We start from the raw sequence: 22,485 nt of genomic DNA, 5'->3' as shown, positions 1-22,485 counted from the left end.
AACCTAGGAATTATCTTTGATTATTTTTAAGCCTATCACTTCCTATTATTTGCCAGATTCTGCTCACTGTAACTCCCCTGGGCCCATTAACTTTGTCCATTGCTTCCCTCTCTGTCCCTGAGGGACACCAGAGCCTGATTAGTGTTCTTAGATTTTCTCTTTCATCAAGTGTGTCTCGCCCACCACTCACTTGGGAGGCGCACGCAAGTGGGAGGACGTAGTCAGCAGGTTAAACACAAGACGATATGGGGCTCAAAGTCCTTAGCGATTATTTTACAGTTGAAGAATGACATGCCCAGCATGGATAACCCTCTGGTTCCCGTCACAGTCAGACTCGCCCTCTAGCACCTCCTCCATTACTCCCCTGTCATTGGCGTCTTCCTTCCTTCCTTCTTTCCTTCACACATTTGGTACAGACCCGGCAGGCTGCAGCTGCCGAATCCCAGCGGGCCCTGTGAACAGCTTGGGCCCGACGGAACCCTGGTTCCACCCCACCCGCGGAAGAATCCGGAGTCCCTCAAGAGGGCAGCCATAGGCCAGCCTGCTCTCCTCCGCGCACCTCACTGGCTATCAAACTGCAGGTCCCGCCCCCTCAGCCCCTGGGTTCCAGCCACCGTGCGACAAGAGTGTGTGGGAAATGGCGGGAAAGATCGCATTTAAGCGCGCGGGGCAGTTGCGCAACGTTGGCCTGCGAACCGGCGGTGGCCGAGGAGCCCTCGGCGATAGCCTCAAAGCCAGCTCCTCCTCACACGCTCCACTGCTACAGAACCACGGCGTGGGCGGCCATGCGCTCCTAGGCCCCAGCTCCGAGGCTCCACGAGGCGCCTCGGTCCGGAAAAGAGCGCTCGCTCGCTCGGTCGGGCAGGCGTCGCTCACACCACTGAAGCAAGCCCGGACACGGAAGCCACCTTGTTGTCCTCGGCCCAGGGCTGCAGATTCTGCAGCGCGAAGAGCGACGAGTTGTGCAGGCAGAGCGGGTCCGGGGGCAGCGGCGGCCGCAGCGGCCGAGGCAGCGCGTCCTGCTGCAGGTGCAGAAGTAGTCGGCCCGCGCGGTGCCGCTCCGCCTCGCGCTCCTCGGCCGTCTGGCGCCTGGGCGGGCGGAGACGCGGGGTCAGCGAGGCCAGCCCCAGCCCGCCCCGCGCCTCACCGCCACTTGGCCCAGCCCGGTCTTTCACCCGCCCCGCGCCTCACCGCCACTTGGTGCGCCGGTTCTGGAACCACGTCTTGACCTGCGCGTCGGTCATGCGCAGGGCCTTGGCCAGCGCCGCCCTCTCGGCAGAGGCCAGGTACTTCTGGCGCAGGAAGCGCCGCTCCAGCTCCAGCACCTGCGAGCGGGAGAAGGATGTGCGCGGCTTCTTCCGCTTTGGGGGGGTCCGATTTTGGTAGGGGTGACCTATACGGCGCGTCCCGGAGAAGGGCGAGAGCGCCGCTACAGAGAGGAAGAAAGAGCAAGGCTAGGTTTACGGGGTGGCCCGAGGTGTCACAGAAGACAGCGCGGCTGCTGAGGCCGCAGAGCTCCCGCGCCGGGTCCCTACAGTGCCCCAACCTCGACTCCGCACCAGTAGAGTCTTCTACACACAAAAAAAGGGGGCCTCGGAAATGGCCTTCCCTCTTGGGTGAGGGAGAAACCTCCCCTGAAACTTCACCCTGCCCTCCCTGCCGTGCGGACAGTGAACTGCAGAGAGCGCGGGCATCGACGGCAGCTACCTCCCCAGCGCCTCTCAGCAGCGGGGCCAAGAGATACAAGTTGAGGGAGGATCCCCTGGGATTAGGGGCGAAGGGTATGAAAGGGACCTTGAGTTGGAGCAGAAGGATCAAAGATGAGAAAACAGGGTCAGTGTGGGGCATGACACTGGAGGGATCGGGCAACCTCACCCGTGAGCCGGTCCTTGGCATAGCGGCGGCCGCTGTCCATCCAAGGGAAGGTGAGTCCCGCTAGGCCCCCGGCGCCGCCCAAGCCCGAGGGTCCAGGAACTGCAGGTGCGCCTCCCGCGGGCGGCTGCACTGGCAAAGGACGATGCGCCGGGACGCGGATCACGCCGCCCGGGCCAACACCAGAGCTGCCTGGTACCGGGGCCAGCGAGGCCGCGGGGCCGTAGCTTGAGGCTCCGTGAAATCCACCCGAGAACGCCGCACTCTCTCCATGGCCTTGGCCCGTGCGACCCGGGCCTAGGCCGCTCCCGGGGGGTTCCGGGCAGCTCAGGATCTGATCGATGCCGAAACTGATTGGCTCGTGGTGCGGGAGGTTGTGCGAGGCCAGCACCCCCGGCTCCATGGGTCCGGGTCAAAGAGGACCTCAGGAGGTTTGGCGGTTAGGGAGGACCCCCCAAACAGCTGTGGGAGCCCAGCAGCAGAGCGTTTAGGGCGGTGGCTTCAGGGACCTGCCGGGCTGGCCGCAGAGAGGCGCCGGGACGCCCAGGACATCTGCATCCCTATGTACTGAGAGTAACCCAGCCCGTGCCGGCCTCTGCCGGGTGTCGGCGCAGGGACTCGCATCCCGGGGGAGCGCGACCGACTGGGGCCCCAGGAGCGCCCTTCTTGACTCTGAAGCGCGGATGGACGCTGGACTGCCAGGGCCTCTGCCCGAGTCCGGGGTGGAGAGCGTTGGCCGACTTGGGCTGGGGCAGTGACTGACAGATCAGTCTTGGGTGGGCAGTGGGGGCTGGGGGTAGGGCAGGGGCGGGGCCGGGCCGTTAAAGGGGAAGAGACGCCTGTTTGCTCCAAGCGCGGGCAAGACTGGCCGGCGGGAGTGGTGAGGGTGTTGGAGGGGGGAAGGTGGCGAGTGTGTTATGAACTTGCACGGGAGGGGCCAGAGCTCCGGCCGCTGCGCGCTGAGTCAGCCGAGATGCGCAAGGCGACTCCATCCTCACTGGCCTCCGCCTCTGGGTTTCCTCTCCTCACCAACTTCCTTGCAGGTGCCGCCTCCCACAGCCCCCACTCTTCGCCTCCCGATGGGTCCAGCCTGACGACTCCCGGATTCGTTGTGGCCCCCGCCTAAATGCTCTCGAAGACCAAATTTCGTTGTGGCTTTCTGGCTGCGATGGGAAGCGGCTGGGGAACGGCGCCGGCGAGTTGGAGGCTGGGGAAGAGGACAGTTGGAGGTGTGGCGGGGTGTCCGGTGAGCTAGGGCGGGGAATCACTGGGCCAGTGATCCTGGTGCTACTCCCGGCCTCTCCCGTAGGGGCCCCAGCTTCTCTCCGGAGCGCCAGTAATGGGCGTCCAGTGTTTCTTAGAATTTCGATTTCCGTAAATCGGTGTAAAGCGGACCCGTGGTTGTACCCGAGCCAATTTAGGTCGGTGAGGACTTGGGGCTGGCGTTCTGCCCCCGACAGGGAACCAGCAACGCGGACTCTGCGCCCCGGCTCTTCGCCCAGGAAGTCTATTCTCACACACTCCTGCCCAGCCTCCAACGAAATCGCCACAGGCGACACTTGGAACCTTACTGAAGTCCTCGGAGGATCCCAACCGCCTCATTTCACAGAGCTGCTTCACCCCACCCAAGCCCAGGAAATTGTGCCTGGAGCGTGTCAGAGAAGGGCGGTGGGGAAAGCCCGAAGCCGCTCAGCGACCTTGTGACCTCTGGCCGCGGACCCAGGAGCTGGGAGCGTGTGAACTCTGCATCCTTCCCGGGGATGGGACCCCGGGCCTGCCGGGCCCCTGAGCCTTAGACCCGCCCCTGCCGCCACCCGGCCCGGTGCAGGCCGCCATAATCGGGTTAGCTGGGTCGGAATTACATTACCTTCCCCGGCCCGCCCCGGCCCCGGGGGTTGGGGGGGGAATCCTGGCGCCTCTGAGCCGGTGAGACTGGGCGCCTGGAGGCGGATGTTCTTACCATCCCTCGGAGGGTGGGCACCCGATGAGCAGCTTGGCTTGTCTCAGACACATGGTGGCCAAAGGACCCTGCCCTGCTGTGGCAGTCCTTAGCCCCTCCACCGCAGCCCACTCAGGTGCTCTGATCCTGACTGCCAGTGACCCTTGTGAGCTGAAGTGCCTTCTAAGTCTAATAGCTGGGTCTCCCTGGGAGCACGGATCTTCCAGTTGATTCTCCAGGATCTTCTGGGGAAAACTCTGCCCCTCCTTTCTCCCTAGCAGATGGGCTGGCAGCCTGGAGCCTAGGGCAGGGTAAGAGGTCTTTTCTCTCAAGGGAACCAGGAGTGATATTTGGGCATCTGGGCAGGAAGATAAGGAAGAGGAAGAAGGGCTTTCTCCCCACACAAAACCTCAGTGTTCGCAGAAGCCTCAAGGTGAAGGCTGAGGCAGGGAACAATGGGGCAGGGAGGCAGTGGGCATTAATAACACGCAACATCCTCCCCAGACTTGTCTACCTTCATCACGCATTTATCCAGCTCTCCCCCACCCTGCCAACAATCTTCTGAAAGGGTTGAGGGTGGGGAGGTACTGCCCTTTGGTAACTGTTTTTGTCTTGGTGCAGAAGACAAATAATATCACCTTCCCTAAGCCTTCACAGAACTCCAAGCATCTTTTCTCAGCAGGTAAGGGCTTGGACTACTAGACAGCATGAAACCTCTGCTGTTCAGGCAAACCCTTCATAGATAGCATGGGCTGGATTCCCCTGGATGAGAACAAAGAGCCTGGGGAGACAGTAAATTAAATAACTCTAAAGAGGACTGGCTGGCAGGTTAGGAATTTGTCAGTCCCTTTTCCCACTCCCTTGGGGGCTTCTCTTGTGGCTCAGCTGGTAAAGAGTCTGTTTGCAATGCAGGAGACCTAGGTTAGATCCCTGGGTTGGAAAGATCCCCTGGGGAAGAGAAAGGTTACCCACTCCAGTATTTTGGCTTGGAGAATTCCATGCAAAGAGTTGGACATGACTGAGCATCTTTCACTTTCTTTTGCCACTCCAGAGGTGGGTCCCTAGGAGGAGAGAGTGGGCACTAGTGTGTCTCCAATCAAGCTGAATAAAATCCTTCTTGAATAAATCAATGCAAGTGAAAAACGTAGCATCGTGCAGACCTTTATACCTCCTTATTCTACATCCTGCCTCGAGGTCAGCACAGATGGCTGTGCCACCCAGAGATTGCCCAACTGATCCTTAGAGGAGAATGGGCACAAACCTGGTAGTGTATATATATATATATACACACACACACACACATATTCTGGAAATTTAAAAAAAGATTTCAGTGCTCTGCTTCAAGGACAAAAGGCATCCAGTTCTGTCAGCCAAAGTTCTAGGAGTTTCTCAGTTTGCCTCCACCTTGCTGATTCCCTGACTCTATGAAAAGCATGGTTCCTATTGGTTTGTGTTGAAGAGAGGCTCTGGAGTCAGCACCCCCACCTCTCATAGGGACTTCCTTGGATCCATGTCACCATATCTCACATGCATGTAGCTGCCCAACTCTTCAAACCTGCAGCTTCACAGGGAGAGGCCACACTCCTAGCCTGTTTTCCTGCATCTTCTCTTCCATCCTGCTGTTGGTGCAGTATTCCATGGTTGAGGTGGTTCCCACTCCTATATCATCAGTTTCCTCATCAACTTAGTCCCTCCTACTACCAACTGTCTAGGTCTCTACTGTCTGGACAAAGTTTTTGCCCAACTCTTCAAGAGAAATTATGTTTCTTTTTCTCCTTTACTGCCCATATCCATTGTCTCCATTTCCTCAGTATTTATTCTTTTAATCCACTGTAAGTTAGCTTCACTACATGGACCCTATCTCAGAGATATCCAGTATCCAGTGTCTATTATCCAAGACTTCTCTGACATGTTTTACTTTGTTGACCATCAACTCTTTCTTGAGGTATCCCTTCTTTTGGCTCCCATAATATTGTATTATTCTACATCTTTGGACATTCACAGTTGCTGCTTATCTTTTTCCTCCACTGACTTTTCTTCTTCCACTGAAGACTGTGAGCATTCAGAGCTCAGACTTCAGCTTTACCCATATCTACATCTGCTCAGTTTTCATCCTTTCCAATAGTTCCATCTAATATATCTACCCAGAAAACTCTGTGACCTCAGTCCCTGGTTGCGACCCTTGCTGTGCTCCATCCCACTATTCTAGTCTTCTGGCCAGCTCTACCTGCTTTTGCTCTAGCCACCTTAGTCCAACAAGCTGGAGGAAATGCTTCCCCCGAAGCTCCTTATTCACTTCCTCCTATTATTCTTTGAAATGTTTCATACACAGCCCTTCCTTTCCATTTCCACAGATAAAACCCTAATATAGGCCAGGCTTCCCTGGTGGCTCAGTGGTAAAGAATCTGTCTGCCAGTGCAGGAGACACGGGTTCAATTTCTGGTTCAGGAAGATCCCACATGCTCCGGAGCCATGCTCTAGCTAAGCCTGCGTGCCACTAGTACTGAGCCTGTGCTTGTAGGGTCCAGGAGCCACAACTACTGAGCCTGTGCATGCCTTAGAGCCCATCTTCTGCAACAAGAGAAGCCACCACACACTGCAACTAGAGCGTGGCCCCCCACTCACCACAACTAAAGAAAAGCCTGTGCAGCAATGAAGACTCAGCACAGTAAAAATATATTCTTTAAAAAAAAGCTTAATATAGGCCATCATCACCACCACCCATATTCATGTGTTCATCCACAAAATTTTGATTGAAGGTACTATGTGCTTGGTACTACGTACTAGCTACTGTGTGCCTGGCACTGGAAATATAGTTGTAAACACAACAACAAAAGTCCTACCACTGAATAGCTTACATTCCAGTGGGGGAGGCAGTTGAAAAAGAAAATGTATACCATATACTCAGAAATGCTAAGAAGAAAAATAAAGCAAGGAAGGGGGTGGAGTATAAGAGTAGGAGATGATGATTTATCTAGATTGATCACAGAAGGCCTCATGGAGTAAAGACCTGAAGGAAGAAAAGGGCCATTCGGATATCTGAGCATTTCAAGTAGGGGACACAATGAAGGCCTCATGGAGTAAAGACCTGAAGGAAGAAAAGGGCCATTTGGATATCTGAGCATTTCAAGTAGGGGACACCAGTAGGTATACTGGTGTACCTGCAAAAAAAACAGTGGGAGGTCCTGTGTGTTTGGAGAGACTGAGTGACTGTGAGAGACCAAGCAGTCTTGAAGGCTTTTATTCTAATTGGAAAATGACTGGATTGTTTTAAACAGAAAAGACACCTGATTTTTACATTTTAAACAACTTTAAGGCAAAAGTGACATACAGTAAGCTGTACCTAAAATGTGCAATTTCATACACTGATAAATGTGTACACCCATGAAACCATCAACACAATCCAGATAATAAGCATCTGTCAACTCAAGAAAACTTTCTATGTATCCTTTTGGATTTTGATTCATGTTTTACCAGAATCACTGTGAGCTGCTATGTTTAGACTAGGCTAAAGAGGGTAAAAGTAGAAGCAAGAAAGCAGGCAAGAAGCCACTGCAGTCACCCAGAGAAGAGATAATGGCATCTTGGAACAGGGAAGTAAGCAGTGGCTATGCTGCTGCTGCTGCTACTGCTGCTAAGTCGCTTCAGTCGTGTCCAACTCTGTGCGACCCCACAGACGGCAGCCCACTAGGCTCCTCTGTCCCTGGGATTCTCCAGGCAAGAATACTGGAGTGTGTTGCCATTTCCTTCTCCAGTGCGTGAAAGTGAAGTCGCTCAGTAAATGTCCGACTCTTAGCGACCCCATGGACTGGAGCCTACCAGGCTCCTCCGTCCATGGGATTTTCCAGACAAGAGTACTGGAGTGGGGTGCCATTGCCTTCTCTGAAGCAGTGGCTATAGCGAGTAGTTATTTTTTAAAATCACTTATCTCATAACTCCTTGCCTCTAATTCACTCTGAAGATAAATGAATATGTTTCTTTCATAGGATAACCCCCTTTCTTCAGAAAGTTTTTTTTTTTTTTTTCCCTATTGCCCTCACACTAAAGTCCCAACTCCATAAGGTTCTGCTTCTTCTCATTCTTCTCTATCATCGCTCTCAAATCTACACCTTATCCTCTTTCAGACCTCTCTCCACTGTGCTTTTCTTTTCTATTTCCACCACACTTCTTTCCCCTACTCCCAATCTCTAATTGTGCCCACACAAAGACCCACTTCCTCCAGAAAGTTTTTCCCCGTCTCCGCTGGTATCTCTCGCTTCTTGATTGTCCAACTGTACTTGATGTTAATACTCCACAGTAATCTTATCCTTGTTTTCGTTGGATTTTGAATCCCACTTTTTAGAAAGTACCTAGGGACGTCGGTGTACCAGGTCTAGTGCCCCTGCATCCTCCCCAAGTATGGGACTGGATCTATGCCAGGCAGGAGCTCGCTGCCTCAGCGTGTCCATGTGTGGTAGTGTCCTAGCCGTCCTCCCCTCCTCCTTGGGCATCTGCTCTGCATTAGTCTGTCCCAGGCCTCCGCAGGCGCCGATGATTGAATCATCATCATTAACCAGGGCCTGCCCCCCCAACCTCGGCGGCAGAAGGGAGTGATGGGGGTGGGCACGATCACTACCAAGTCCCTGGGGTCCCTCCTTCCCCGCCACCCTCTACGAGATTCCGCAGAGCTCCAAGAAACCTCCGCTGTGGAGGGGGCACAAGGCCTGCCATCGGGATGAAGCTCCGTAATGCGGGCGCGTAGTAGGACACAAGCAGGGGACCCGGAGGGGTTTCTTTTATCAGGGACGTCGCCCCAGGAGATCGACAACCCTGAGTGGTGGCGGGCGGAGACCGCCGGGCCTTTGGGGTAGAAGGCGGCAGTCTTTTGCAGGCTCCAAAAGTCAGTCCCGAGATCATGTAGGGTCTACTATGACGATTACTACAGAAGGTCGAGGAGATAGGACCCCTTCCCACGAACCCCCTGGACTCCCTAATTACAGACTGAGGAGGGGGAGGGGCCAGTGGGGCTCAGGTGAGCACACGGGGAGAAAGGACATGGGCGGGGCCTTACAGAGGGTCAGCGAATCCGAAAAGACCTAAGCCTTCGTTGCGGGGCGACAAGTCCCGCCCCGCAGGCGGCACCGGAAGTAGCAGGCCGAGATCAGCCTTTAAGATGGCGTCTCCTCAGGGGGGCCAGATTGCGATCGCGATGAGGCTTCGGAACCAGCTCCAGTCAGTGTACAAGATGGACCCACTACGGAACGAGGTGAAGGGGCGGCAGGGTTACCACTGCGATCGGCTAGCAGTGCGAACTGGGGCCGGCTAGAGGACGGGCGGTGGCTGGCAGGGCGCCCAGTGCGCCTGCGCAGAGACAGGGTGCCCAGTGCGCCTGCGCGATTGCGATTGGGTTGCCAAACTCCAGGCTAAGACGCCTGCGCATTGCGCCGCTGACGTTTTGTAGGCTCCCCTGGGAAAGGAAGGTCGGGTGAGTCAGGCTGGAGAGAACCCCTGCTGTGCACGGAGCCCTCTGCTGGGCGGAGGGGGTGTGTCAACCCCCTGGGAGCTAATCAGCTGACGGCGCTGGGTGCAGAGTTGGCGGTGGGCTCTGATGAGTGGCGACTTCCAGATCGTGAAGGCACACGGGTTGGGGTTGGGGAAATGATCGTTGACGGAAGGTGTGTCCGCAGGAGGAAGTACGAGTAAAGATCAAAGACTTGAACGAGCACATCGTCTGCTGCCTGTGCGCAGGCTACTTCGTGGATGCCACCACCATAACAGAGTGTCTTCATACGTGTGAGTGCCCAGAACCCTGGCTGTTTATATCCCACTAAGCTGGCTGTCAGCCTCTAGGCTGCTTGCCCTAACCACCCAGGAAACGCAGCCAGCCTATAAACCCAAGTTTTCAGGAGGCTTGAGAGTCTGCCTTTCTCTTCTTGCAGTCTGCAAGAGTTGTATTGTGAAGTACCTCCAAACCAGCAAGTACTGCCCCATGTGTAACATCAAGATCCATGAAACACAACCACTGCTCAACCTCAAACTGGACCGGGTCATGCAGGACATCGTGTACAAACTAGTGCCAGGCTTGCAAGACAGTGAGTAACCACCTTGACTTTGAGGGGCCTCTAGAGCACTCTTGCTGTGTGGCAGCTTGAGGTGGCAAGGGCTTTGGTAAAGAGGTTGACAGCTCAAGGAACAAAGAATGAGAGAGGGCTTATATTTTACTTCCCATACTACCCTCTTCTAGGTGAAGAGAAACGCATCCGAGAATTCTACCAGTCCCGAGGCTTGGACCGGGTCACCCAGCCCAGTGGGGAAGGTATGTTGCTTGGTAGCAGGAGGGTAAGGTAAAGCCCCCAGAGCATTCCTCCTGCCCAGATTTGCCCCCTGGGGAAAATGGAGTGTGGAACACCTGCCACTTTCCTTGTTACTCTGTCTTTCTCAGAGCCAGCCCTGAGCAACCTTGGCCTCCCCTTCAGCAGCTTCGACCACTCAAAAGCCCACTACTATCGCTATGATGAGCAGCTGAGCCTATGCCTGGAGCGGCTGAGGTGAAGGATAGGTCATGGGCTATCTGAAGTGACAATGACAATGACCCAGAGCCAGGGAGGGGCCCAGGAGAAGGCGAGCAGTAAGGGAGTGTCTTCCATTCAAGAGAGTATATCCTAGTTCTGGGTGGGGGGCAGGGGAAAAGCCAGGGCTCCCTAACCTGTGTGTGTTTCCTCCCAGTTCTGGCAAAGACAAGAATAAAAGCATCCTGCAGGTAAGAGGGGCTGAGGGGAGGGCCTCTCTAAGGAGACTCACCACTCCATGACCCTTCCCTCACACATCTTGTCTTCTTCCTGTCCCTCCCGCCCCCCCCCACCAACCCCCAGAACAAATATGTCCGGTGTTCTGTTAGAGCTGAAGTTCGTCATCTCCGGAGGGTCCTGTGTCATCGCTTGATGCTAAATCCCCAGCATGTGAGTATTCCCATGTAGATTTTTTTTTGAGGGGACGGAAAGGGGTAAGAAAGGAGGAACAGAGTCAACGGTAGACTTGGTAGTTCTTGACCTGGGCAAGAGAATAGTTTCTGAAACTTTGCCCGTCTCCTTCCCAGGTGCAGCTCCTTTTTGACAATGAAGTTCTCCCTGATCACATGACCATGAAGCAGATATGGCTGTCCCACTGGTTCGGCAAAGTAAGGCAGTGCCAAGGCAGTCCCCAGGGCAGAGGTGGGCTGAGGGGGCCTTCTGGGTAAGAACATTTCCACTGACTACTTCTTCCCATTGTTTTTTCCTTAGCCATCCCCTTTGCTTTTACAATACAGCGTGAAAGAGAAGAGGAGGTAGGGGCCAAGCCCCCACCCTTCCTTGTCCCCTCCCCTCCCCAGATATTTATGTGAAATTAACTTCGGCTTTATTTTTTGAAATAAAAACTTGAAAAAAGCAGCTCTCCTTGCCCTGTTTTGTTCTGCCACACACCCCTGCTTTATCCTGTGTCCTGCTTCCTGTTGAGAAGTCTTCTTGAGTTTCATCGAAAAGGAGGACCTTTCTGTGTTGGTGTCCCCTCAGTGAATTACCAAAGGACAGCCGTGGAGAACCTTACGTATGTAAAACTCAGAAAGTGAGCTGAGTGAACCAGGTCACTCATAGCTTCCTCTTCTGGTGAAGGGAAGGGGTGCTCTCGCTGTCCTTGAACGCTACCACGTGTAAAGCAGACCTGAGTGCATCAGGTGTCCTAATTCAGTAGTGGTGAGAATGGGGCTAGGGTCTGATAGTGGCCACTGCAGGATTGAAGAAGAGTGATATTTTAAAGAAAATACAAAGAACTGCACCATGGGAGGAGACTTTAAAAAAAAATGGGATGCAAGAACACATTGGGGATCGTCACAGTTGGAAACCTGCTGTCCATGTGAGATTCAGGTGCCTGGGCTAGGTGAAGCCAGGGTGTGGAGAGGGTGGTTGAGGAGAAGGGAACTGGTTCCCAGAAAGGCCACCTTTTAGGAACAAGAGGGAAGCAGCAGGGTGAGAACTCTATTGAGTAGTTTAGCAATCATTCCTTGTCAGTTTGAGCCAGACAGTAACAAAGGAGGGAACTGGAGGCCAAAGCAAGGTGTTCCTCCTGTAAGAAGCTAATGGGCTGCTGTGGAATCCGGGACAAGCTAAATGGTGCAGGCAGCATAGATGTTGCCAGAACCTGATGTTAAAGCCTAAATCTGGCGCTGGCCAAAGTCTGACGGTATGAGTTCAAGGGGGTCGCTGAGCATAGCTTGTGAGGGCTGAAGGTGCCTGAGCTTCCCTAGATGGAGACTGGGTGGCAGAGGACTTGGGAAAGGGGTTAGTGGAAAACCCTTAACTGGCCAGAGGAGCCAGAGACTCCGGGGGCAAAAAACCTGAGCTCTCTCCCAGGACACAGCAGGCCAGGGCTTTGCTCCCCATGGATGAAGCTTGTAGGCCAAAAGAAAGGCCTATGTGGAGGGATTGCAGACGCAAGGCAGAGCCCTAGGTACAAGCTGGGCAGGGAACAGGGCCCAGGGTGGACACTGCCTGGGCACAATTCCCTCCTCGTACCATATCCAGGATTCCTGAATCTCCGATGCTTCAGAACTCATGCCTGATTTGTATCCCCCACCCCCTGCCCCCAGCTGTTCTTGAAAGCATAAATTCACCTCCTCCAGAAAACCTTTCCTCAGTCAGAATCAGGCCTTCTTCCAGAGTCTTTGGCCTGCCTCCACACCAGCACATATCTCAAGGATTTTGATTAATTATATCTATCCCAGGGTTCCCTATTCTCTTCTCCCCGAATATAAGCTCTGGGTAGTCCCAGGCCCACTCAAGCCACAGTATTCAGATTGTTCTCAAGGCATTTGTGTGTGAAATGGCATTTCCAAGGCAGGTGGGGTGGGGTAGTGGAGGTAAGGAGAATGGAAATACCCCTGGGGACTTTTTCTGGCATAATAGTCCAGTTGGGGCTTGGCGGCAGCTTGATGTCTAGCAGGCCCAATCAGAAGATAACTCTGGGGGAGACCTGAGAACCAAGCCTTAGGATGAGGCCTTTCATGACACATGACATGCAGCCAAGAAGCCCCAGAAGGCACTCAGGCCTGGATCTGGGGTGGCATGGCTCCCTGCCTGACCCCCAGCTCAGCAGAGCCTTCTTTTTTCAGCAGCAGTGGCAGCTGGCTGATGCAGGCCATTTGCAGGTACCTCGCCATTCTCTAGCTATGGGTCCATTACTGCGCTCCCCAGCCTGCCCCACACAGATCCTGCCCCTCGGAATCACTTCGGTCTCTATCTGTGCCAGGGTGGGCAAGTCAAGCCCGCAGTGCTCTTGGGCTCAGTGGCCCAGAACACACATGCCTGCTCAGAGAAGCAGCTGTAGGGCTGCCCCAGCATGCTCCCAGTTGCCCCAGACCTCATGGGGTGCCAGGGTGGAAATGTCAGTCCTCACCTGCAGGGCCAAGCTTGCCCGTGCTCCTGATGCCCTTTCTCACCAAGCTCTTTTCGTGGTCCACGTTCACCTGGGCACTGAGACTTGCTCTCCCCCTTTGGCACAGAGGAGTACAGGTCCCTCTCAGGCTGGTCCCTCTCCCAGGACTTGGAGGTGAGCGATGGTAAGGAGACAGGGAAAAGGGACTTCCCTGGGACAGTGCGCCTCAAGGGGTATGCCAGTGTCGGGCTGTGGTGGAGGTGGTGAGCATCCCACTGCTCCCCCACCCCAGCCTGCAGACCCCCCGAGTTGGCAGCAATTGCATGGAGAATTTTGTAAAAGGCCTAAAGAACGCACAGACCCAGCGTTCTGGAAGTAAGGAAGATTTATGTCTGAATCGGGTCACTCTGCATTAACGTTTTCTGAAAGAGAAAACCATCCCAGAGGTGTGTGAAATGGAAGGACTTCCGGCCCCAGCTCTTCTGTCTGGAGTTTCTTCATTTAAACACTCATGGCCCTCTCATCCTGGTTAACAGGTTTTCTCTAAGATGGGGGGATGGTGAGGAGAAGCACGCCTCTTGGGGCTGTCCTTCTCGGTCGTCCACCACCCCTAGGAGGTTATTCTGAGGATCCTCGTCCCCGCTTCTCTCACTCACAGAACTCAGAGAAACGTGTACGGTGGGAAATCCAGGGGCCTGAAGGCCATTTATTGAGCCGATATCAAGAAGAGGGGGTACATCGGGGGTAGGCCTGGGTAGAGGCATCTACAAGATGAGAGGGTGAAATGGACAAAGGCAAGTCAGAGATGCAGTGGCAGGGAATGAGAAATAAGATGGGGGTGATGGGGAAAGGGAATTCTGAAAGAGGGTGGTGGGTGTGTGTGAGAAGGCATCCTTAAGTGGGAGTGGAGGTGTCTTCTGAAGAGAAAGTGAGAAAGAGGGGATCTCTACCAAGTGAGGGAGCAGAGGGCCCCCGAATGTCCTCTGAAGGGACAATGGGGAGAATCCATCAAAGAAGGGGAGTGGCAGGCAGGAATGTAGGCTCAAGTCCTTCTCTAAGGACCCAGGGCAGAGAGGCTGGGGCCATGGGGATGGGTGATACGGCAGGAAGAGGTGCACTGGAGCGCAGCCACTGTCAAGTTGGGCTTGGGGGAAGCCTAGGAGACAGCTGAACACCCCCTCCTCAACCCAGGTTTAATCTCTTAATCTCCCTCATTAATCATCCCCCTCCTCCTACACCCCTCAGAGGATCTGGTTTCTCCCCAGCTCAGGTTCCAGGGGCTTTGCTGGGAAAAGTCCCCTCCTGAGGCCCCACAATTGTCTGGACAAATCCCTGGCTGCTGGGATGACCTTAGCTGGGCTCTGCTGTCAGCAACCTCTTCCCTTGACTAGTCTCTCCTTCCCTCTCCTCCCCAAAACCCACATCTGGGGATTGCCCAAGCCCATTGTCCAACCCCTTCTGTAAGCCTGGCGGCAAGGGGAAAAGGTTGAGAGACAGAAGGGGAGGAAAGCAAAGGCCCTTCAGGAGCGCTCCACAAGAACACACAAGAGTAACTAAGAGCAGAAGAGATGACATAAAAGCTACATAGAAGATGCATGAGTAAAGGTCACAGTGTCTTTTTGGTGGCAGGACATGAGCTAGGCAGTTCCTACAGCCTCCCTAGAAAAACCTTCTTTGCAGACTAAGTGAAACCACCAGCATGGTTCGGAGGGCTGAGGCCTCCTGCCTCTCTGCCACCTGCCACCATTAATAATCAGTTAACAAGGTCCTGAGGCCTCTCAGCTTTCCACTGTCTGCTCTCTGACCCAACAGTGGGCCCACTGGGCTGAGTTTATTGCTTAGGCTGCCATGAAGGTACTATGTGAGTATCTGGGTGTGTCTTAGGGGACGGGGAGTGTCATTGGAGGGAGTCCTTTATCAAGAAGACCCTGTGTTTCTCCACCTTTGTTGGATGTGGACTAGGTCAATGCCTCCGGTTACATGAGGTTCCCTGACCCCCATTATCAAAGTGCCTTCCTGTCCTTGTCAAGGAATCTTTATCCAGGTGTCTTGGCTCTCCCAAGCTCTGTTTGGTGCACCCCATCTTCAGGCTCCACTTGCCCCAGAGCAGACAGGTGGACTCAGGGGATCACAGCACAAATCGTGGGAGGAAGTCTACAGAGAAGGTGACCAGGAGGGACTTCATGGCACTGTTTGAAGAAAACAGAAAACCCCGCGTTCCCTAGGAATGGTGAGTTCCCCAGGAGTGGCAGGGCTTCTCTGCCTCTGTGATGTGACCTATGAACAAAATCCTTGCCCTGTTGAACCTTCACTGGTGAGCAGTGCTGTCCCAGAGCTGCCTTCTTCCTACAGTGGAAGGATGTGGTGTGAGCCCAGGACTAGAATAAGTGTGGGAGAGAAGGAAGACGGGACTCAGATAAAATAGAAAAGAATATCCCTGGTCTTAGAATTTGCAGTTGGGTTTGTAGGGGTTCTGTCTCCAGATCTGGTTGGGTAGATGAAGTCTGCCCTTGAGGTTACTCTTCTACAGTGAGTGGCCCTGATGCTCTGGGGCAGTGAGTGGTTCCCACTGTTGCAGATGCTGGGTGGTTTTTGGGCCTCTCCAGACTGAAGGACCCATACTCCAACTATAGGAGCTTAATAGGAAGACAAAGACAGACAGATCGACTGATAGATGGAAAGACTAATCAGGAGGCCCTCTGTGGAGGCCAGTCTTCACTGGCCTCCTGGGCAGTAACAGCAGCTCTGGTTTGCTGTGTTCTCTTTCCTGAGATCCAGGTCTCCGGCCGGTTCTCCGTGTGTTTAGACTTCCTCGAGGCCTCTGAGACGTGGCAGGACGGCCTTGGATTCGGCCAGAGAGCCAGAAGAATCCACTCACCTGCGCTTGCTTCCCCGTGGCATCCCCAGAATCCCCGGTTACAGTCGCCCTGCCCTCCGGTCCTTCCAAGTCTCCAGTCCCCCAGCCCCCAGCGCCGCGCTAATAACTTCCAGCCGCCGGACCTCTTTAAGAGAGTTCCGCAGGGGTGGGGCGGGACGAGGGGGCCAGGTCAGGAGATAGAGGTTCTTACTAGGTGAGGCTGGGGACCCTACCACTGTCAGCTCTGCTCTTCCTTCTTGAAATTTCGCAAATCCCCAGCCGTTGGGGCCAGGGAAGGCAATTTTATTGCCGACGACTTTATGAGCCAGAGCTGCGGCTAGGCGGGGAGTCTGTGGTACACAGAATCTAGGGGCCGCCCAGGACGGGCCCAGCCCGAGTGTGCACTGGGCCGCGTCTGGCAGCGCAGAGTAGCCCTGCGGCCCGGCCTGGCGGGTAGTTCAGCCGGTTTCTCTCCGCACCTCCCCACCCTGTAGAAATACCGCTGCCGGGACGTCTACCAGCTCCAGACCCACCGCGGACCTGGGGTGGGGGGTGGGGGCGCAGGAGGAGGGGCACACAGGCTCGGGCCCAGCGCGGGGGGCGGGTCCGAGGCGGGGGGCCCAGATCGGGAGCCGCGCTGGGGCCCAGGCAGCTGCGGAGCCGAGCGCGGCAGGCGGCTGGCCCGCCACAGCCCCGCTGGCCATGAGCTCGGGATCCGAGCCCCGGACACCCCTGACATCCTTCAGCATCGCAGACATCCTAGGCTCGTGCATGATTCCCCGAAGGCCCTCTGTGTCGCGGCCTCCAGAGTCGAACCAGGGTCCCACGTCGCCGCTGTGCGCGCTGGAGGAGCTGACTAGTAAAACTTTCCGCGGACTTGACGGGCACACACCGCAGCCCTCTGAAGGTATAATTCTGGCGAGGTCGCACACTGTGACTTGGCCTTCTCCCCATTCCTCTCTTCCAGGTTCCTGGTCTCGAACCCTCGTTCATCCTGGCCGCTACCCTAACCTGCACCCTGCCCGCGGCCCATGTGCCGGGGTTTGCCTCTTCCTCTCCTCCCCTCCCCGCCGTTAGTTCTCAGGCTCCGCTGCCGCTCCTGGAGGCCGTCAGCCCCGGGGGAAAGGACCAGACTGTCGAGAACTGAGCGACCCTTGGGTCCGTTCGCTGTAGGCGGAGCAATCGCGACAGAGAAAGGCCGGAGAGGAGACAAAAGGCTGTAAATAAGTGAGCTAGGGTTAGGACCGCAAAGAAAATGCTGGGAGGTGAGGCTCGGGCCTCGCCGGGTGACCAAGCTCCGCTCCAAGCTGCTCTCTTCTCGAGAGGGCTGAAGGAGCAGAGGGGCCCTAGAGCCGCAAGGGCCGCGGGACTCTGGACTCTGCTTTTCCTCGCCCTTTGTACCCCACTCTCCCCCTTTTGGGCCCGAAGAGAGTGTGCTTGTGTCATCCAAAACGAATAAGCCCAGAATGCCCGACACCCACGAGTTTAAAACAGGGCATGATCAGGGTTCTGTTACAGAACCCTGGCTGGCTAGGGTTCTGCCAGCTGGCTGCCCCTACTCTGACCATGGTCGGCCCCCGCCACTGGTGCCGGCCTGATCTGCAAGTCCGCTCCAGCAAGGGCTCCGGAAGGCCTCAGAGTCCCCGCCCTGTACTCCAGACGGTGCGCCCGTTCTCCTCTGGCTTGTCCCGCCTTCCTCCCAGTCCCCCGACCCCGCGAGATGCCCTCATCCTTCTGCCTCCCAAGGGTACCCTGAGGCCGGCTCCACTTTGCGCCCCACCCCCCGGGCTGAAACACCACCGTCGCCCCTCGAAAAGTTCGGGAAGGGTCCGCGGCTCTGGCTCGGGTTCGCCTTCTGGCTCCGCACCAAACCTCCCCCCTCTCTGACTTGACCCCACGCCCGCTTCTCCTCGAGGACCGAAGTCTGACTCCCCCAGGCTAGGATCCTGGCTGACCCCCACCCTGTCCCCGCAGGCCGCGCGGCCCCAGGCGCGCTGGGCTCTGGCCAGGCTGGCCGCAGACGACGGAAGTCACGCACGGCGTTCACCGCGCAGCAGGTGCTGGAGCTGGAGCGGCGCTTCGTCTTTCAGAAGTACCTGGCGCCGTCCGAGCGCGACGGGCTGGCGTCTCGGCTCGGCTTGGCCAACGCGCAGGTCGTCACGTGGTTCCAGAACCGGCGCGCCAAGCTCAAGCGCGACGTGGAGGAGATGCGCGCCGACCTGGCCTCGCTGCGCTCGCTGTCCCCAGAAGCCCAGTGCCGCCTCGCGCTGCCGGACGGCGCCCCTGGCCTCGGCCCTGGCCCCGCCCGGCCTGACTCTGAGCTCCACCTTTCTGACGAGGAGATACAGGTGGACGATTGAAGGCAAAGCTGCCTCGAGGGCTCTGCGGCGCTGACCTCCGCGCCCCCGCGCCCTGTCCGGGTTCCGGGGTAGGAGGGAGGGTGTCGATCCGCGCCCCTTCCGGCTCACAGTCCAGACGCCCACCTTCCCCGATTGCTGAGAATAAAGTCCAGACTTTGCTGCTGCTGCTGCTGCTGCTGCTGCTGCTAAGTCGCTTCAGTCGTGTCCGACTTTGCGACCCCATAGACGGCAGCCCACCAGGCTCCCCCGTCCTTAGGATTCTTCAGGCAAGAACACTGGAGTGGGTTGCCATTTCCTTCTTCAATGCATGAAAGTGAAAAGTGAAAGTGAAGACGCTCAGTCGTATCCGACTCTTAGTGACCCCATGGACTGCAGCCTACCAGGCTCCTCCGTCCATGGGATTTTCCAGGCAAGAGTACTGGAGTGGGGTGCCATTGCCTTCTCGCAGCACTCCTCAATCCTGGCGCCCAGAGCAAAACCTCCTGATTATTGCGAAGATTCCATGCTTTGCACTGTGCCGAGCGCTGTAAATCCGATGTTTCCTTTAACTCTCATAGCAACCCTATAAGGTAGGTGATACGGTTATGTCCGTTTTACAAAAGAAGAACCCCTAAATCAGGATGTAGACCCAGGCATCCAGCCAGCCTTCAGATCTGGTGCTTGTCAGCTTTCTGCTCCAGGGACGCTGGGTGAGGGGAAGGGCACTGGACTCTGATAGCTGCCAACCCCTCCTTTAGCCCCCGCCTTGGGGCTTCCCTGGTAGCTCAGCTGGTAAAGAACCCGCCTGCAATGCAGGAGACACAGGTTCGATTCCTGGGTCGGGAAGATCCGCTGGCGAAGGGATAGGCTACCAACTCCAGTATTCTTGGGCTTCCCTGGTGGCTCAACTGGTAAAGAATCCACCTGCAATGCGAGAGACCCCGATTTTATTCCTGGGTTGGGAAGATTCCCCAAGGAAGGGAAAAGCTATCCCTACTCCAGTATTCTGGCCTGGAGAATTCCATGGACTGTATAGTTCATGAGGTCTCAAAGAGCTGGACACAACTAAGCGACTTTCACGTCACTTCTCTTCAGAGGTCGCCTTAGTTCCAGAACGCCACTCGGGGTTTGATCCGCCGCCGCCTGGCAGACCTTGCACCTAACAGACTGGTGCCAGAGTGACAGCGTCCCACCTGCCTCTCCTCCTTCCCCACCCTGAGGCCATTTGTTAATAGGGTCCCGACTTTTGTCTTTTTCCCCAGGAGAGTCCTACACTGAGACCCAGGCAAAGTGATAAGTGCTGGGAGAGGTGACGTACCCCTGCTTCTGGGACCTCCACCCCACCTTGCGCTGGTGGGAAAATGTCCCCACCAGGATGATGGTGGTGGCCCCGGGACGGTGGGGAGGACTGATCCTACACTCTGAGGCAGAGCTTGGGGTAGCTGCTTGCCGGGTAGAGAGCCCAGCCCACCTCCTCCAGCAGGCTTTCCTGAGATAATTTCTAAGGCTGCTGATTAATCATCCTCCCACATGTGATGGGGAGGGAGTGCAGGTCTTCCCTGAGCTGGCCATCCTGGTTCTTGGTTAGGTGCCTTCCTGCTTCCCCATCATTGACTGGAACAGATAATGACTACTAACTAGTATAGAGCTAAGAACCTGTCATCTATCATGTACAAAAAGTATTCTTTGCACCTGTGTTGCCTCTTCAGTACACATATACAACACACACATACCTCCCCTGGTTCCTGTTCAGGATCCCTTCTGTATTCCCTTCATGCTCTTCTAAAGTCTGCCTTTCTGGAAACTTTAAATTGGAATGACCAACTCATTCGTGTTTGCCTAGGACTTTCCCAGTTTTAGCACAGAAAGTTCCACACCTTTGGAAATCCCTGTCTCAGGAAAACCACGATGTTCGGTCATTCTGCTTTGTTTAAGGCACTGGGTCAGAACCCTACCAGTTAGCAGTGTGAGTGTGGGATAAAGTGGAGGCAAGGTGTCAGGAGTCCTATGGCTCTTGGGGAAGATTCAAGCCTAGGACAGTCTAAGAGGCACTGGGGAGGGGACATTGCTTTTGAGAGGCTAGAACCCTCCTCTACTTAAGGCTTCCTAAATAGAATTTAGAAGCCCAGGGCTGCCACCTCTTATAATCAAGCCTTGAATAAACAAAACTCAAACCTGTAACACCAAAATAGCCTCTTGGATGGGTGTCTCCTCTCCTAGGTCCTAGAGCTGCTGCTGCTGCTGCTGCTGCTGAGTCACTTCAATCATGTCTGACTCTGTGTGATCCTATGGGCTGTAGCGCACCAGGCTCCTCTGTCCATGGGATTCTCTAGGCAAGGGTACTTGAGTAGGTTGCCATGCCCTCCTCCAGGGGATCTTCCCAACCCAAGGATCAAATGTCTCCCGCATTTCAGGCAGATTCTTTACCTCGGAACCACCAGGGAAGCCCAGGTCCAAGAACAGACCTTCTCAAATATCAGGATGCCTCAGAATCACCTGGAGGGCTTACTGAAACATAAACTGTTGCGCCCTACTCTTAGTTTCTGATTCAGAAGGCCTAGGGTGGGCCTGAGAATTTGCATTTGTGAAAAGTTGCCAGGCGACACTGATGCTACTGGCACAGGGGACGTGCTTTGCGAACCTCAGTCCCACAAACTCCGGCACTTTGTGAGATAAGTGGCAGTTCAGTTACAGCCCTCTCTTTCTGGTGTCGGAATCATGAATGTGTAGGACAATTTCAGATAAAAATCAGTTTATTGAACACTCACTATGTTCCAGACTTTTGGTAGGTATTTTCTCACACTTTCTCTTTCAGCCCTCATAGCAGCCCTGTGAGGTAGGGATTGCCCACATTGTACAGAAGAGGAAACTGACGCACAGGTGTTAAGAAATCTGCCCAAGGCGACACAACTTGTAATGACAGCCTGCATTCCGCCATACAGTATTTAAGAGGCCTGCAACTGTAAACAAAAGAATCTGGGAAGGCCTTAAACAAAGGAGGTGTCTCAGAGCCACCTATCTCTAGGTACAAATGGTGTTGAGTAAGACCCATAGGGCAGCAAGAGTCATTTATCCTGATAAACCGTTCTCCAAAGAAAAGCATTCTGGGAGGCCTGCAGATCCACATTTTAATGAACTGAGAGTCCCAAGCAGAGCCAGGGAGGAACCAGCCAGGAGGAGCTGTCAAGATCTTAGAGGAAAAACTAGAAGGAGGTCGTGTTTCTTATAGAGAAATTAGAGAATTTTAGTTTTTTTTAGGGGCAGTGATCCTGGGTAGAAAAACGAAGTAAATTCACATGGGGGAAATGCTGGTTACAATGCCCAGCGCTGGAGTGGAGAAAGAGTAAAACCAAAGGAGCAGAAGCCTGTGTATCTGCTGAGGCTCCATCAGCGTGAGAGCCAGTAGGTGGGGTATATGGAGATGTATGGATTCTGCCAGCTCCAGGAAGGGGCTGGTAAGGGGCTTCCCAAATGCATACCCTTGGTGAATCTTCTAGCAGTGGAAGGAGGTGAGCATCAGAACCACTGGACAAAGGAGAGGTCAGAATATGCGTAGAAGTGTGGACAGGAAGCAAGGTATGAGAACTGAGGCTGGAGAGGACAGGGTAAGAACTGGGATTAGGAAGAAGTGGGCTTCCATCAAGCTGCAGATCAAGACTTAGGCCTTATTCATCACTGTGACCCCATTCCTGAGCACAGAGCTCTGGCTGGTGAGTTCCCCAAGACCAAGAGCAAGCTTCAGATGCCCCTACAGACAGGTCTGTTATAGTCTCAGAATCTGAATTTTTGTATAGATCTCTTCTTGAGCCTTGGGGGATTTTATTTTTCCTTACTGCTCCCAGAAGCCATCTGCTTAAAAACCAAAGAAAGGCTATTTCAGTGGATGCAGAGAAAGGAGCCCTGCATTCACTCTGTGTCAAGAGGTATGACTGTCTCTGTGTCAAGAGGTATGACTGCCAGCCTGTTCCCATCCATGGTTTTAGAGTACAGGTCTCACAACGTGCAATGAACTGCTCCTACACCGTGTCCTTTATCCCCGTGGGATGCACACATGGCCCTGCCTTATCAGGGACAGGTTCTCCTTCATCTGG

At 54.9% G+C, this 22,485-nt stretch overlaps 3 protein-coding genes across 3 annotated transcripts; 2 read left to right on the top strand and 1 right to left on the bottom strand.

Moving 5' to 3' along the window:
* Window positions 1-108: 108 nt before the first annotated feature.
* Window positions 109-2,612, bottom strand: TLX2 (T cell leukemia homeobox 2). The gene is made up of 3 exons (XM_005906732.2): window positions 1,876-2,612; window positions 1,192-1,429; window positions 109-1,089 (listed from the first exon to the last, which is right to left on the bottom strand). Exons 1-3 carry the CDS (start codon window positions 2,273-2,275, stop codon window positions 873-875), a joined length of 855 nt encoding a protein of 284 aa, XP_005906794.1. The 5' UTR covers window positions 2,276-2,612; the 3' UTR covers window positions 109-872.
* Window positions 2,613-8,915: 6,303 nt separating this feature from the next.
* Window positions 8,916-11,217, top strand: PCGF1 (polycomb group ring finger 1). The gene is made up of 9 exons (XM_005906731.2): window positions 8,916-9,056; window positions 9,478-9,583; window positions 9,730-9,882; window positions 10,035-10,106; window positions 10,233-10,338; window positions 10,517-10,550; window positions 10,663-10,749; window positions 10,887-10,967; window positions 11,071-11,217. Exons 1-9 carry the CDS (start codon window positions 8,964-8,966, stop codon window positions 11,116-11,118), a joined length of 780 nt encoding a protein of 259 aa, XP_005906793.1. The 5' UTR covers window positions 8,916-8,963; the 3' UTR covers window positions 11,119-11,217.
* Window positions 11,218-16,658: 5,441 nt separating this feature from the next.
* Window positions 16,659-18,538, top strand: LBX2 (ladybird homeobox 2). The gene is made up of 2 exons (XM_005906730.2): window positions 16,659-16,962; window positions 18,030-18,538. Exons 1-2 carry the CDS (start codon window positions 16,758-16,760, stop codon window positions 18,413-18,415), a joined length of 591 nt encoding a protein of 196 aa, XP_005906792.1. The 5' UTR covers window positions 16,659-16,757; the 3' UTR covers window positions 18,416-18,538.
* The last annotated feature ends 3,947 nt before the right edge of the window (window positions 18,539-22,485 follow it).

Source organism: Bos mutus, chromosome 11, assembly GCF_027580195.1.
Source record: "Bos mutus isolate GX-2022 chromosome 11, NWIPB_WYAK_1.1, whole genome shotgun sequence".
NCBI lineage: Eukaryota > Metazoa > Chordata > Mammalia > Artiodactyla > Bovidae > Bos > Bos mutus.
Note: the sequence above shows the minus strand (reverse complement) of the source record. Positions and strands in the feature narration are given on the sequence as shown.